General features: G+C 39.8%; 1 protein-coding gene across 4 annotated transcripts in view; it reads left to right on the top strand.

Moving 5' to 3' along the window:
• The window catches only part of ZRANB3 (zinc finger RANBP2-type containing 3), a 263,915-nt gene extending 252,847 nt beyond the window's left edge, over positions 1-11,068 (top strand). For all 4 annotated transcript variants that reach the window (XM_060105906.1, XM_060105905.1, XM_060105907.1 and 1 more), the window contains 4 exons: positions 3,671-3,781; positions 4,849-5,251; positions 8,433-8,564; positions 10,864-11,068. In XM_060105906.1, the coding sequence (XP_059961889.1) occupies positions 3,671-3,781; positions 4,849-5,251; positions 8,433-8,564; positions 10,864-10,962 (745 nt within the window). In that variant the 3' untranslated portion in view covers positions 10,963-11,068. The remainder of the gene's footprint in view (positions 1-3,670; positions 3,782-4,848; positions 5,252-8,432; positions 8,565-10,863) is intronic.
• Positions 11,069-13,522: the final 2,454 nt, after the last annotated feature.

Here is a 13,522-nt window from a genome sequence, read left to right as displayed (position 1 = left end):
AGCCACGTTTTACTGTCTAGGCATGAGATTAGAGGATTCATCTCTGAAAAGATGGAATGGCTTCAGAATAAAGATACATATATACTAATTTTCAGGAATTCTCCCAAAAGCAATGGCTAGAACTCCCAACCTGATTATCCTCGTGGCATCCACTCATTTGCAGGCTGCATCCAAGCTGAGTTTGTAGTCAGCTTTTGAGCAGCTCACTCTTAAACATAAATAGAAGCCAAGATCACCAGCCATTGTTTAGGTTCCTAAGTGGGTTTCCACTTGTCAAAGGGCAGGTCTGATTCACTTGGAAACCTGTGGGTTTAGAAGGCCAAATTTATCCTCTAGCCACAGCTTATCTCTAAAGCAAGTCAACAGCCTAGAGCCCAGCACTGTTCTTTCTTTTTTTTTTTTTTTTTTTTTTTTTTTTGGTTGTGCTGGGTCTTGGTTGCAGCAGACGGGCTCCTTAGTTATGGCATGCATGTGGGATCTAGTTCTCTGACCAGGGATCGAACCCGGGCCCCCTGCATTGGGAGCTCAGTCTTAACCACTGCACCACCAGGGAAGTCCCGAGCCCACCACTCTTCTCATTGGTTCAGGCCACCTTCCAACTCACTCCTCTTTTATTGCATAACTTGCCATCTCTTCCGATCACCCCCATCCAGGAATTACTTGAGTAGACAACAGTCTTCCTTCCCTATCTGTCAAAATTCGGATTTACCATAATCCTTTTGAAAGTTGGTATGCTTACATGAACTTCTTAGCAAAACTCAATGGAAAATTAAATATTGGTAACTCAGCTACGTTTGAAAAGTTGCCAGCAACCCACTTTGGGGTTGATTGATCCATTTCTTGTGGTTTCCAAAAATTTGTACTTAAACCTCTCATAGGAAGTAACCTCTGGTTAGTTTTAGTTCTTAAATCTCTGAATAGATTTCTCAGCATCTTTTTTTAAATTAATTAATTTATTTATTTGTGGCTGCATTGGGTCTTTGTTGCTGCACACGGGCTTTCTCTAGTTGTGGCGAGCGGGGGCTACTCTTCATTGTGGTACGCGGGCTTCTCACTGCGGTGGCTTCTCTTGTTGCGGAGCACGGGCTCTATGCACGTGGGCTTCAGTAGCTGTGGCTCGTGGGCTCTAGAGCGCAGGCTCAGTAGTTGTGGTGCACAGGCTTAGTTGCTCTGCAGAATGTGGGATCTTCCCGGACCAGGGCTCAAACCCATGTCCCCTGCATTGGCAGGCGGACTCCCAACCACTGCGCCACCAGGGAAGTCCCAGATTTCTTAGCATCTTTTAAAGTTACTAAATTAAGTTTCTAAGCTTTTAAACATTGAATAATACCTGAGGCAAGGCTTAATATCCCATTGCCCATCAAAGCTAGAAGCATTTGAGTTCTTTTAGAATATGCTGGAATACTTTATCAAAGTGCTTTTGTCAAGGGATGAAATCGTTGAAGACAGGAGGGGGGAAGGAATTTAGGAGCTAAAAGGGCAAGTTAAAGAATACTTAAAGAATTCACTGTGATTCTTTTTTTCGCTTTAAGAAAGACACACAAGAAGAAATGCCAACATGTGAAAAGATAGTCATCCTTCCTCTAACAGGAGAAATGCAAATGTAAAGCTATAACAAGATACCTATCGCCATTAGCAGAGATGTTTTTAACTGATATACCTTGTGCTAGTGAAAGTATGAGGAAACAGGGGCTCTCCATTGCTGGTGGATATATAAATTTGTATAAAACCAGAGGAGAACAATTTGTCAAAATCTGTCCAAATTTAAAGCACCCAAGATCTTTGACCCAGCAATTCTACTTCTGGAAATTTATTCTACAGATACTTCTTGTGTAGAAAATAGGGATATTTGGGATGGGGATTTTTTTGCAGCATTGTTTGTGATAGCAGAGACTAGAACAACCTAAATGGACATTAATCAGAGACTGGTAAGATACATCATATGGTTTGTCGAAATGATGAAATAACATGCAGCCATTCAAAAAAAATAGGGCAATTCTATGTGTGCTAATATGGAAAGATCTCCAAGATGTATGTTTAGGTAAAAAGAGCAAGGTGAAGATTAGTGTGTATATTATGCCACCATTTGTTTTTAAAAATAAAAAGTATAATGGGGGGCTTCCCTGGTGGCGCAGTGGTTGAGGGTCCACCTGCCGATGCAGGGAACACGGGTTCGTGCCCCGGTCCAGGAGGATCCCACATGCCGCGGAGCGGCTGGGCCCGTGAGCCATGGCCGCTGAGCCTGCGTGTCCAGAGCCTGTGCTCCACAACGGGAGAGGCCACAACAGTGAGAGGCCTGCGTACCGCAAAAAAAAAAAAAAAAAAAAGTATAATGGGGAGTGACTGCTAATGACTATGGGTTTCTTTTTGGGGTGATAAAAATGTTCTGGAATTAGATAGTGGTGAAGGTTGTATAGCCTTATGAATATACTAAAATGCACTGAATTGTAAACTTGAAAATGGTAAATTTTATGGTATGTGAATTGTATGTCCATAAAAATACAAAGAAAGAAATAAAAGTTATACACCTATACACATAAAAAATGAACTATTTCTAAAAGGATGTATTGAAAACTGGCAACAGAGATAGTTTGGGGAAGGGGGGGAGAAAAGGATGGGAATGGAAGGGAAACACTGTTCACCATATAAAGCAGTGCGTGCCTTTAAAATTGTGAAATATGTGCATGTATCACCTCATCAAAAAATTAATAAACTACTTTATAAAAAGGAGGAAATCTATTAATTACTAAATCTACTTCAAGAACATAAAAGCAAATTTCTAAAATTTTACCTGTAACTGCACAATTCCATTGTGATTTAACTTGAATTTTATTGTCAAGTTACCAAATGAAGAAGTATTTGAGAATATGAAAAAATGCATGTTTAAAGTAATTTTTAAAGAAAATTGCAATAGGTGTAAACTACTAGAGAAACTAGGCCATGCTAATTAGAAGGAATTAATTGGGTAATTGCATTTCACCTGCTTAAATTCCCCCGTCACCTTTAATTGGAATAACTTTCCTCTTTACCTCCAGTCCCTAAACCATTATGTGGTATTGACAGTGTTGTGTAATACGTTCTGAATCCCACATCAAGAGTGGCTTTATTTCAGTGGAAGATTCCATAAACTGTATATGAGCTGATAATAATGGAAACAACCTGAAGATTATAGACAATGTGATTGAACCTAGTTAACTAAAAAGAGAATCACTTTATCTGAATACACTGTTATAACTGATTAAGGTGATGTGAGGAGCCTTGAAGAGAAGACCAATAGGGAGGTGAAAATGCAGATAAGATATTTTCTGCACAGCTTGGCAAGCAGTTTACTTAACGGCTGTCAGTGGTGCATGTATTTGATCATTTCTTACTCCTACACCCACGCCTTTTTTCCCCTAAGTGAAAATTTGTCCAAAGGATATTGAATGACTCTTGAATTTCTTAGAAAAATAAATCTTGAGAAAACTAATTTGGAACAGAGAGATGTGTTTCCTACATGTGGAGACCAATATAGAGGGAAAAAATTCCATTCCCTAATTTAAGTATTAGCACAATGAATAGACACATATTTTGCTTTTTCCCCTATTGCTTTCACAAGGAGAAATGTGAACATGAAATAGAGAAACTCTTATAGGAGAGAGGAAATCTACTTCACATGTATTTGTTTTAGATACGTAACCAAAGAAGATGTTGCTGTAGCCTCAGTGGACAAGGTGAAGAGTGATGGGGGCCATGTCCGTCTGATTGCAAAGGGGTCCAGGCCAGGGGGCCCTTCTACAAAGTAAGGGTTTTTTTTTACTTGTCGGGCATAGTAGTACTAAGACTATTCCTTTAAATGTATGCTTTCATTTTTGTAATAATACTTTACCTTTGTGTGGCCACTTTACAGGTTACAAAAAGCTTTTATAATGTAATAGCTCTTCTATCCTCTTAGCAACCCTGTGAGGCTCCTGATGCCCTCATCTTAGAAATTAGAGGTAAAGAAGGATCCTGAGACCAGGTGGGTCACGTGACCTGCCCCAGGCCACTAGATGCCAGGAGAGCTGAGGTCCGATCCGGGCTCTGCCCCCCAGCCTTGAGTTCTTACTATCATGAAAAGTTTTTCTTTTAACACTCTAACAAACAGCCATGGAAATTGAGCAAAGCAGCTATTGTACTTCCCATGTAGGACTTTTCAACAAAACTGAGTAAAGTACCTTTTCCTTTTATTCTAACAAATGGAGTTTATGTCCTACCATGTTTCATCTCTAATTTTAATTCTGTCGACTCAGAGTTTACCCATAGGAGGTGCATATTTAGCAAGTCTCCTGTTCTAATTCCTATCAGCACTGTTCACTCCCTGGCTCTGTCACTTAATGGATACGAATGATCTTTTTCCTGAAGGCCAGCAGAGGCCGGAAGAGAGTGTTCCTGGAAGCCTTGGTAACGGCCTCTTGGTCCTAATGAGGTGTGTGACCTGACACATCTAGAAAGCAGGGTAGCCACTAACTTTAGCTGAGGTTTTCCATCACCCTGTCCTTTCCCAGCCTGAAGAAGCATTTTCTAACTTCTCATTTTCCTTCTCAGGAGTCTGAGTGTGTAACTTGAAGACATCTAAGTTCCCAAGAGAGGCAGCATATTTGTTTGCAACTTTATTTTTTTGAACACAACATTCTTTCTTTTACTTGCCGTGGAATAGAGAGTGCCGACTATAGCTATTTCATTTCCACACTGAATCACAAAATCTGTGGGCCCCATGTTTACTGTTTATCAGTATAGAAACTTTGAAGACCTTTAAATGAAGTAAAAATTACTTAGAATAGAGTAAGCCTTCATTAGTTAACCTAATCAATATTTTGCTCATTCTAGAGAATTTTTTGAAGATGGAGCTTGTGTCCCATTTCTAAACCCGGGCACAGCCCAAGCTGATCTCACTGTGAAACCTTCTACATCCAAAGGCTATTTGCAAGCTGTGGATAATGAAGGAAATCCACTTTGCCTTCGCTGTCAGCAACCCACTTGCCAAAGTAAGCAAGAGCATAAAGCAAATGCTTGGGATTCACGGTTTTGCTCTCTGAAATGTCAGGAGGAGTTTTGGATTCGATCTAATAACAGTTACCTGCGAGCCAAAGTATTTGAAATTGAACATGGCGTGTGTCAGCTATGTAATCTGAATGCACAAGAACTCTTTTTACGTCTGAGAGATGCCCCTAAAAGTCAGAGGAAGAATCTTCTGGATGTTACCTGGACCTCAAAGCTCCCATTAGAACAGGTAAATTATAATCATGTGACTGATAGAAGGCAACATTGCACTGAGTGATGAATACTGACTCACTAACTTTCTTTTTTTAAACTTTTTAATATGGGAATTTTCAAATACATATACAAAAGTAGAGAGAATGATGGACCCACATACCCATCACCCAACTTTAACAGTTATCAACATTTTGCCATTCATCTTCATCTGTCCCTCGCCTCAATTCTCTCTCCTGGAATTATTTTAAACCAAATTCCAGACAGCGTTTCATTTCACCCTTAAATACTTTCATTATGTATGTCTCACAGATAAAGACTTCCTTTCTCCCTTCCCCCCCCTTTTTCTTTCTATTATTATTTATTTATTTATTCTTTTAATTGAAGTATAGTTGATTTACAATGTTGTGTGAATTACTACTGTACAGCAAAGTGACTCAGTTATACATATATATATTCTTTTTTTTTAATTAATTAATTTATTTTTGCTGTGTTGGGTCTGCGTTTCTGTGCGAGGGCTTCCCCTAGTTGCGGCAAGCGGGGGCCACTCTTCATCACGGTGTGAGGGCCTCTCACTGTCGCGGCCTCTCTTGTTGCGGAGCACAGGCCCCAGACGCACAGGCTCAGTAGTTGTGGCGCACGGGCCTAGTTGCTCTGCGGCATGTGGGATCTTCCCAGACCAGGGCTCGAACCCGTGTCCCCTGCATTGGCAGGCAGATTCTCAACCACTGCGCCACCAGGGAAGCCCCATACATTCTTTTTTTAATATTCTTTTCCATTATGGTTTATCATAGGTCTGTCTCTCTTTTAAATATCCCAATATCCATTATCACACCCAACACAATTATAATTCCGCAATTATAAGTCCGTGTTTGGTTTCCCATATTCTCTCAGAAATGTCTTTTTACAATTGCTTTCTTCAAATTAGGATCAAAATATGACCCCCACATTGCATTTGGTCATTACGCCTTTTATGTTCCATATAATCTGTAATATCACCCCATCCCTTTTCTACACCATAAATTGTTACATTTGCCTTTAGGATTTCCCACATTCTGGATTTGTCTCCCTGTATCCTCATGATGTTGTCTGACATGTTTCTCTATCCCCCTGATTTCCTGAATAATGGTTATGAGATCCAGAGGTTTAATTAGATTCTGACGAGATTATTTTGGGAAGAGACCTTAACAGATGGTACATTGCATTGAGAGGCACTTATGGTTTGCTTGTTCCACTTTTCATGGTGTTGATAGTGAACGACAAGGGGTAAACAGATAACCCCCAAAATGTAGTTATTACAACGAGAAGAGAACTTATATATGTTTATCCCATGGTAAAAGGTAATTCATGACAAAAATAGTATTCTTAGCACACTATTCTCAGTATTTACTTTGACTCCCAAAACTCAGTTCGATTTCCAGTGTTGTGATCTAATAAGTACTAAATTTCAAACTAGAGCAAAATATGTAATTTTGTAGTGAGCTTAGTTTTGAAAAGAATCACTCTCCGTCTGCTAAAATATTGGATAAGTTCCAGCCAGGTAGTCAAATCTTATATTTTTATTTACCTAGTATTGCTGAATCATGACAGAATTAATAAGCATTTCTGCAAGGATGTATTAGCATGAATTTGTTAGGGAAATACACTCTTCCCCTAATGTTATCCAGAGTTCCTGAAAGATCCTTTGGTCTAACTGGTGAGGGACATGTCACACCCATCCCGGAGATGTCAGCCAGACTCCAGTTACTGGCTGCTGCCTGCATGTGGAGGCTTCCGGAAGACACACAATGAAATGACTCAAGAACATCTTGAAAGCAGTCTGTCCAAGAATGCAGAAGTAACACAGTATACATCTAAAAGAGAAGCGTTCAGAGAATCAGGAGCCCCACAGGGCCCAGATGGAATGACCAGTGGGAGAGGGAGTGATTCTTTCTGGAGGTGAGTTTAGGATGTTGAAGACTGGCCCCAAGTGATTCCGAATTACTGGGAAGAATAAAGAAGCACCTTCTGGATCACAGAATCTGTCAGAATGGAGACTGCTTGGCACAAAAGAATCGGTTACAAAAGACAGAGCCAAAATGAGTTTTTTTTCCCCAAGAATATGCCATTTGCTTGATGCACAAGACTGCCATATGAAGTCTCCTCCAACAATGCCAACCTCAAAAATAAAAATCATTATATATCTTCTAACAGAAGTTGGGAAGTTCAGTATAGAAGAGAAAGTCAGTCCATCTGTAACAGAGTTAAGGTCGACAAAGGCTACTGCTCCAATTCGCTGCTTCCTGGGGCTGCTCTTGGGCCAGACACTGCTCTTAAGGTGCCTGAGCCATCCATGGGCCTGACAACTTTCCTAAAGCACTTTAGAGCTACGTCACAGTTTCCCATGGCAGCAGCCTTGAAGTTGATTATAATATCTTCCTTGTTCAAGACCAAGGAACAAGGAAGATATTATAATATCGTCTTCACACTCGTCTTTGTGATATTTAAACAACTCTACACTGCTATGTTGTGAGCTGGTTTTACTACCTCAGATAAAATGCTAAAATACATCCCGTTTGAATGTAGGTTTATTATTCGTTAAATATGAAGTATGCATATACCGACTGGCCTAAATAGTGGCTGCTTTAAATGAACATCTTTGTTTATTCCAAATATGCAAGCTACAGAGATTTGTTCTAGAAATTTGATCCCAGTCCATGTAACTTAGGAGGTTCCCAGGTAATAGCATAAAAGTTCTGGGTGATCACTATTAATATTAAACTGTCTTTGGTATAGTAACAAATGCATTTAGGTCAACAATTAAAAGACTGTATGAGTCAGTAATATTCATAAGTTTTTCATTTCCAATCTGTTCTTATTTTTTTCTCAGTTTTGTTTTAGTGACTATATAAACTAGCTCAAAGGTGCAGAAGCAACTGATTTTTCCCAGTCTGTCAGAAGGCTTGGTATTTTATACTTGCTTGTAATTTTTTCAAAATGAGTTAGGTAAGGGGGGGAAAAACCTTTTTCAGAAACATATTTTTTATTGCTTTCAAATTGCTAACCTAGAGGGTTTTTCCTACTCACAATAAAAGCTATAAAAAAACCATCCTAATGTATTTTTCCCTGTGATTCTGCTGTGTGAACATGATTGCACAATGCAAACCCAACAGTTCCCACAGTGTATGTTGAAAATTGCTGATCTTGTGTTCTTATTGCAGCTTAATGAAATGATAAGAAACCCAGGGGAAGGGCATTTCTGGCAGGTGGACCACATCAAGCCAGTGTCTGGCGGAGGAGGACAGTGCTCCCTGGACAACCTGCAGACCCTCTGCACAATCTGTCACAAAGAGGTCAGTGAAGCTCGCAGACACATTTGACTCCATCTTGAGATCTCAAATTGAAAATTATGCATACAGGTGTGGAAGATTACGTGTGTGAATCTATATCCCTAGTCTGGGATCCGAGATGTATTTTATTCTTTTCATCACTTAACACTTGAGTTTTCTCTTGGGGCCTGTGCAAGTTCTCAGTCACAGATGAAAAAGAAACTGCTTCCCTTTCTATTCATTCTAGGACCAGGAAATGTTCACCACCACCTAGAAGAAAATGAATACAACTTACATATTGCATAGTCTTGAAAAGATCCAGATCCTCAAACTAGAAGTTTAGTAAATGGGGACAGTGACATATGTTTGCATCTGCAGCTAAATATGCCCTGAAATATCTGCGAACATTAATAAATTATCTCTAGGACCAACTCAGTTCAACATGCAGACATTACACTGCTGACCTAAATGTGAAACCTGTTAACCTTGGTACATCTTGGAGCAATTACCTATTGCTTAAGAGGAGAGGAAAAGAATGACATAATATTGTCTGTCAACTAGGATGAATTTTTAACAGGCAGTTCAGCAAAAGGTCATAGGATCTGCCTCTTGAGATATAATCTTAGAAGGAAGCATACATTCAATATGCAACTTTGTATCCAACTTTTTTTTTTTAGCTTTTTTTTTTAGTTATGGTATGGCAACATTTAAGCATTTTCCCATTCGCATGATAAGCATTCAGTGTTTATCATCTGAAATGGCTGCATAGTGTCTTATTGAATACATTTCTACTGTGGTTTATTCAGCCATTCTCATACTGATGAACATTGAAGTTGTTTACATTTTTTGGTGCATATACACAATGCTGCCAGCCACTTTTTTTTGTATACAATTTTTTACATTTTGAGGTTGTTCCTTAAGATAGACTCTCAGATGTAAAAATCACTGAGTCAAGTGTTTAGATATTTTTGAGACTGTAGGAGATAAAAGCTGTTTTCCAAAGGACTACGCTCATATACGCTCCTTCCACCCCGGCAGTGAACGGGAGTGCCCGTTTAACTGCACTTGTTATTGCCCACGTGGTGAGAGAAGAATTATTGTGTTTACAAAAGACCCAGATGTTTGTAAAAATGCTAATCAGTTGTATTTACACTTTTTTTTCTTTCATTTTTTGGCCGTGCCATGCGCTATATGGGGTCTTAGTTCCCCGACCAGGGAGCAAACCCATGCACCTTGCGTTGGAAGCGTGAAGTCTTAACCACTGTACCACCAGGGAAGTCCTACACTTTCAGAACTGTTCAGATCCTTTGCCAGTGTTCATGTCATATGAGCACTTTCTTAGCCTCCTTTTAATATTTCAGATTCCTCAATTTCTTCACAAACATAATATTTACATAAACAGGATCATCTCATAAGCAGGGATTTTTTTTTAGTTTTAGTTTTATTTTATTTTTTTGCAGTACACAGGCCTCTCACTGTTGTGGCCTCTCCCGTTGCGGAGCACAGGCTCTGGACGCGCAGGCTCAGCGGCCATGGCTCACGGGCCTAGCCGCTCTGCGGCATGTGGGATCTTCCCGGACCAGGGCGCGAACCCGTGTCCCCTGCATCGGCAGGCGTCTCAACCACTGCGCCACCAGGGAAGCCCTATTTCTAGTTTTAACCTTTTTTCTCTCCTTACCCCTTCCACCTGGATCACTTCACATGTACATGGACTTCAGCTGGGGAATAAAAGTCATGTGATTTCTCAGCTGTGCAAATTATTAGCACATTCAAGACCTATAAGAAAATGAAGATATAGCAAAAGAGAATGCTGCACCTTCTGTAATCACTTTTTCAGAGTCTTATGAAAAACTTTGTTGGAGCAGCAGAAGAATCCAGTTCTGTTCTATCTCGTTTTGGTTTTTTGCATTGGCTTGGCTGTTGTGTTGGGAAAGGCTTCAGAGCCCAGAGAACAGGAGGTGGGTGGGCCCTGCACACACTGCATTCTGGGAACTTGCCATGTGGGTGAGGGGAATCACAGCCTCCCCTAGTCCCCAAATGAGGTATTTACCATATCACTGGGTAGCAAGACAGCCCCCAAAGCTGTGCATTTTCTCCTCAGCATCTGGTCCTAAGTGAACCTACGACCTCAGAGCTACTGGAGTCCTCTGCTTGTGGCTTAGTAACCCCCTAATTGCAAAGCACTGGTAAATGAGTGTGTTGATAATGTAGATTTTTTTAACACTAACAGAATACAAAGAGTTTTTGAGTTTCTGTAGCCAGTATTTTTTTTTTTTAACATGTGTACACATGCTTTTTTTTTTTTTTTTTTTTTAACTCTTAGAGAACTGCGAGACAGGCCAAGGAAAGAAGTCAGATGAGAAGACGATCTCTAGCATCAAAGCATGGATCAGACATCACGCGATATTTAGTAAAGAAATGAAGTATAAACATTTTTGAATAGAAGATATATGGTTCGTATGTGGAGAATTCAAATTATTTTTCATGTTAGTGTAATTTTTTTTTATAAATTTATTTTATTTTTTTGACTGCATTGGGTCTCTGTTAATGCAAGCAGGCTTTCTCTAGTTGTGGCGAGCGGGGGCTACTCTTCGTTGCGGTGCACAGGCTTCTCATTGTGGTGGCTTCTCTTGCTGCGGAGTACGGGCTCTAGGCACGCAGGCTTCTGTAGTTGTGGCTCACGGGCTCAGTAGTTGTGGCTCACAGGCTCAGTAGTTGTGGCTTGCAGGCTCTAGAGCACAGGCTCAGTAGTTGTGGCGCATGGGTTTAGGTGCTTCACGGCACGTGGGATCTTCCCGGACCAAGGCTCGAACCCGTGTCCCCTGCGTTGGCAGGCAGATTCTTAACCACTGCACCACCAGTGTAATATTTTAAGAATGAAAATTTTCAGAACAAAAATCAAGACTTCAACTGCCCTTTTCATGTTTAAAGCTTTTTGTGTTAAATAGCTTTTGAAAGTTTTAACAGAAAATGAGATACAATACTAAATATTTCTGTGATCTTCTTGATTTCGTGCAGACTCTCGTTTCGGTAAGGTTTTGTTAAGCTTTCAATTCCTTTGACTGTACCTTAATCACAGTATTATGCATAGATTGGTTTTGAAAAAAACACTCTCAATTACTTGAAAAATGCTGCTGGATTAGTATTGGTTCTGGACTGCTGTGTGTCTAAACGGAACATTGTAAAACCATAAGGGAAATTTTGGAGGCAAATCATCATTATTTAGGACTTCTGGGCCAATTGTGACCTGCCTGCTTAGTATGCAAGACAGACTCTTGTTCACTAAATGCCTCCAAAATGGGATAGGGGTACACATTTTGAATGTTGTCTTCTTTATTTCTTAGCCAATTGTCTATTGAAAAGATGCTTTTGAAGATAAGCTAATTGGACCCATGGTGTTTGTGGACAAATTCAGGGGTTCTGGCTAAAGTAATTGTTAAAAATGTTTAAAAACTGAAAACATAAACTAACTGCCACTTAAACTTCTTTTTTTTTTTTTTTTTTTTTTTTTTTTTTGCGGTATGCGGGCCTCTCACTGTTGTGGCCTCCCCCGTCGCGGAGCACAGGCTCCGGACGCGCAGGCTCCGGACGCGCAGGCTCAGCGGCCATGGCTCACGGGCCCAGCCGCTCCGCGGCATATGGGATCCTCCCAGACCGGGGCACGAACCCGTATCCCCTGCATCGGCAGGCGGACTCTCAACCACTTGCACCACCAGGGAGGCCCTAAACTTCATTTTTTAATTAGTTTGTTTTAATGCATAAATCTAGGCATACTGTCAAAGCACCCTTTGTCTCCTGGTTACCATTTTTTGTTCTTAAAATCCTGTTTTATTAAAAGTGTATTCCTGGAACCTCTTTTAAAAGGAATGATGATGATAAAACACTTTATACTGAAACATGATCAGATGGAGATATATGTTAAAGTGCAAGGGTAATATTAAAATGTGATTGATTGATATTCAAAAATAACAGAGTGATGGTAAAAGAAAACCAAGGCATAATCCTGCAGTACGTCAGAATCATGAGAACAAAATGTCAGAACTCCACAAAATACAGGGCCAAGGTAGAACTACATTCACAAAAGGCCTGTTTGTAAATACTGTTTGGATGTAAACCACATTAGTTTCAGCACTCTTTAGTTTTAATTAGTAGCTAGTATTTTACAACATAGAGAACTTATTTTTATAAATATTATACAATCATGCACCTTACGGAGTTTTTATTAAGTTTACAATATTTCATTGTATGAGATCAAATAGTATCGTTCATTTTATAAATTAGTTCATCTTTCTTTGGCCTCCTTTCTGCTTTGCTGGTCAGGCTTTTTGCAGTTTTCTGCCTCATTGCCAGGGTAACCTAGGATTCCTCACAGCTGAGAGCTGAGAAGCCAGCACACTGCTTTTCCTCCAGCATGAGGTGTCTGCAAGTGAGACTTTGGTCTAAGTAGGTCAGATTTGAGTGGAGCTTGCTCTTTAGATCAAACTAAAGTGGTAATTCTAGGGAGAAAATTCTTAGATGTAGGAACTAACTGTATGATGGTTTGAGATGGAATGACCCATGAAGATGGTTTCTCTCTTTGCCAGATTTCAAAATTCCAACCAGTTAAAAATGCTATAAGAGCATCAAAAAAATTAAATTAGTTAGTTAGGAATATATTTAACCAAGAAGGTGAAAGATTTGTACACTGAAACTACAAGTCTTTGGAGAAAGAAATTGAAGAAGACACCAACAAATGGAAAAAAGTCCATGTTCATGGATCAGACAAATAAATATTGTTAAAATATCCATACCACCCGAAGTAATCTACAGATTCAATGCAGTCCCTATCAAAATTCCAATGGTGTTTTCAAGTAGAAAAAAATTGTAAAATTTGTATGGAACCATAAATGACCCCAAATAGCCAAATCAATCTTGAGAAAGAAGAACAAATGTGGAGGTATCATTCTTCTGCCCATTTTTTGGATTGGGTTGTTTGTTTTTTA

The sequence above is a fragment of the Mesoplodon densirostris genome, chromosome 8, assembly GCF_025265405.1.
Source record: "Mesoplodon densirostris isolate mMesDen1 chromosome 8, mMesDen1 primary haplotype, whole genome shotgun sequence".
Lineage (NCBI taxonomy): Eukaryota > Metazoa > Chordata > Mammalia > Artiodactyla > Ziphiidae > Mesoplodon > Mesoplodon densirostris.
The sequence above is the reverse complement of the archived record's forward strand: the minus strand, read 5'-3'. Positions and strand labels throughout refer to the sequence as shown.